The sequence below is a fragment of the Saccostrea cucullata genome, unplaced genomic scaffold, assembly GCF_032062105.1.
Source record: "Saccostrea cucullata isolate Sc308-1 unplaced genomic scaffold, CSIRO_AGI_Scuc_v1 ctg11076, whole genome shotgun sequence".
NCBI lineage: Eukaryota > Metazoa > Mollusca > Bivalvia > Ostreida > Ostreidae > Saccostrea > Saccostrea cuccullata.
Window position 1 is genome coordinate 37,501 of NW_026936577.1, and position 1,147 is coordinate 38,647.

Below are 1,147 nucleotides of genomic sequence, written 5' to 3' on the forward strand. Positions count from 1 at the left end.
TCCATCTACTACGCAGGCGCAGAATGACATAATCAATATGAACACGATATTTTTTCATAAATGCTGTAAGCAATATCGTGGTGAGAATAAGGACCAACACAACAGAAGACCATGTCAGCCATGTGGTTGCATGACATTCCTTTTCAAATTTTTTAAATGATTTTTCCTGAAAGAAATCTTTCATTGACACTTGTTCGCCATTGCAGTGGGTAGAGCTAAGATCTCCAAATATGAAACGATTTTCTCTCATGCGTTTGAGAGAGGAAAGATGCTCACATTCACAGTTAATTGGGTTTCCTTCGATAAGTAATTGTAAATCTTTATTCAATGTTAATAAATTTTCTATGTCAGATTGAGCAAAGAATGATATTTTATTGTGACGCAAGTTTAATTGTTCAAGCCTTTGTAAATGAGAGAAGGGAATTTTTGAAAGTTCGTTGTGCTCAAGATTTAAACTCGAAAGAGAACGTTTTTGGTCTTCAAAAATGGTAAGTGGCAAATTATGTATAGAATTATTACTGAAATCGACAATTTTTAGCCTTTTTAGCCCCATAAAAAGTTGTCCCATTCTTGAATCATCGAAGCCAAGTCTTGCATTTTTTGCAAAAAAAAAATTCCAGTTTTTTGGCAAAATGTAATATTCGAAAGTTCATTTCACTACAGTTGTTATCAGATATGTCAAGAATTTCTAACGAGGATGTCTGTAAAGAAGTTATACTTTTGAAAGGCATACATGTGTGTGTTAGGTATACTTCTTTAAAATTGTTACCACGTACTGTTAAATTTATGTTATCCCAAAAATCAGGAGACTCACGTTGAAAATTATTAACATCTCTTATAACTTTCAAATGTTTTGACAGATTTAAGGTAACATTAATTCTCTTCTTGAAATTTATTCGATAGAATTCACTTACATGTAAGTTAAATATTTTATCATCATCACAATGTTTATTATTATTATTGCTGATATTTAGAGAATGTAATTTTGGATATCGTGTGAGAAGATCAATTCCAATTTCGAGTTTAAAGACATGAATTCTATTTTTAGATATGTCAAAGTACTCCGCGCATTGACCCATTCGTGTATTTAAGGGGCTGTATGTTATTCCATCTATCCCGTTTGAACTAAGGTCGACCTTTTTTGCAC

General features: G+C 32.1%; 1 protein-coding gene across 1 annotated transcript in view; it reads right to left on the reverse strand.

Moving 5' to 3' along the window:
- The window catches only part of LOC134245866 (toll-like receptor 2 type-2), a 720-nt gene extending 470 nt beyond the window's left edge, over positions 1-250 (reverse strand). The window contains exon 1 of the mRNA XM_062728111.1: positions 1-250. This exon is cut by the window's left edge and continues 470 nt beyond it. Coding sequence (XP_062584095.1) covers positions 1-250 — 250 coding nt within the window.
- Positions 251-1,147: the final 897 nt, after the last annotated feature.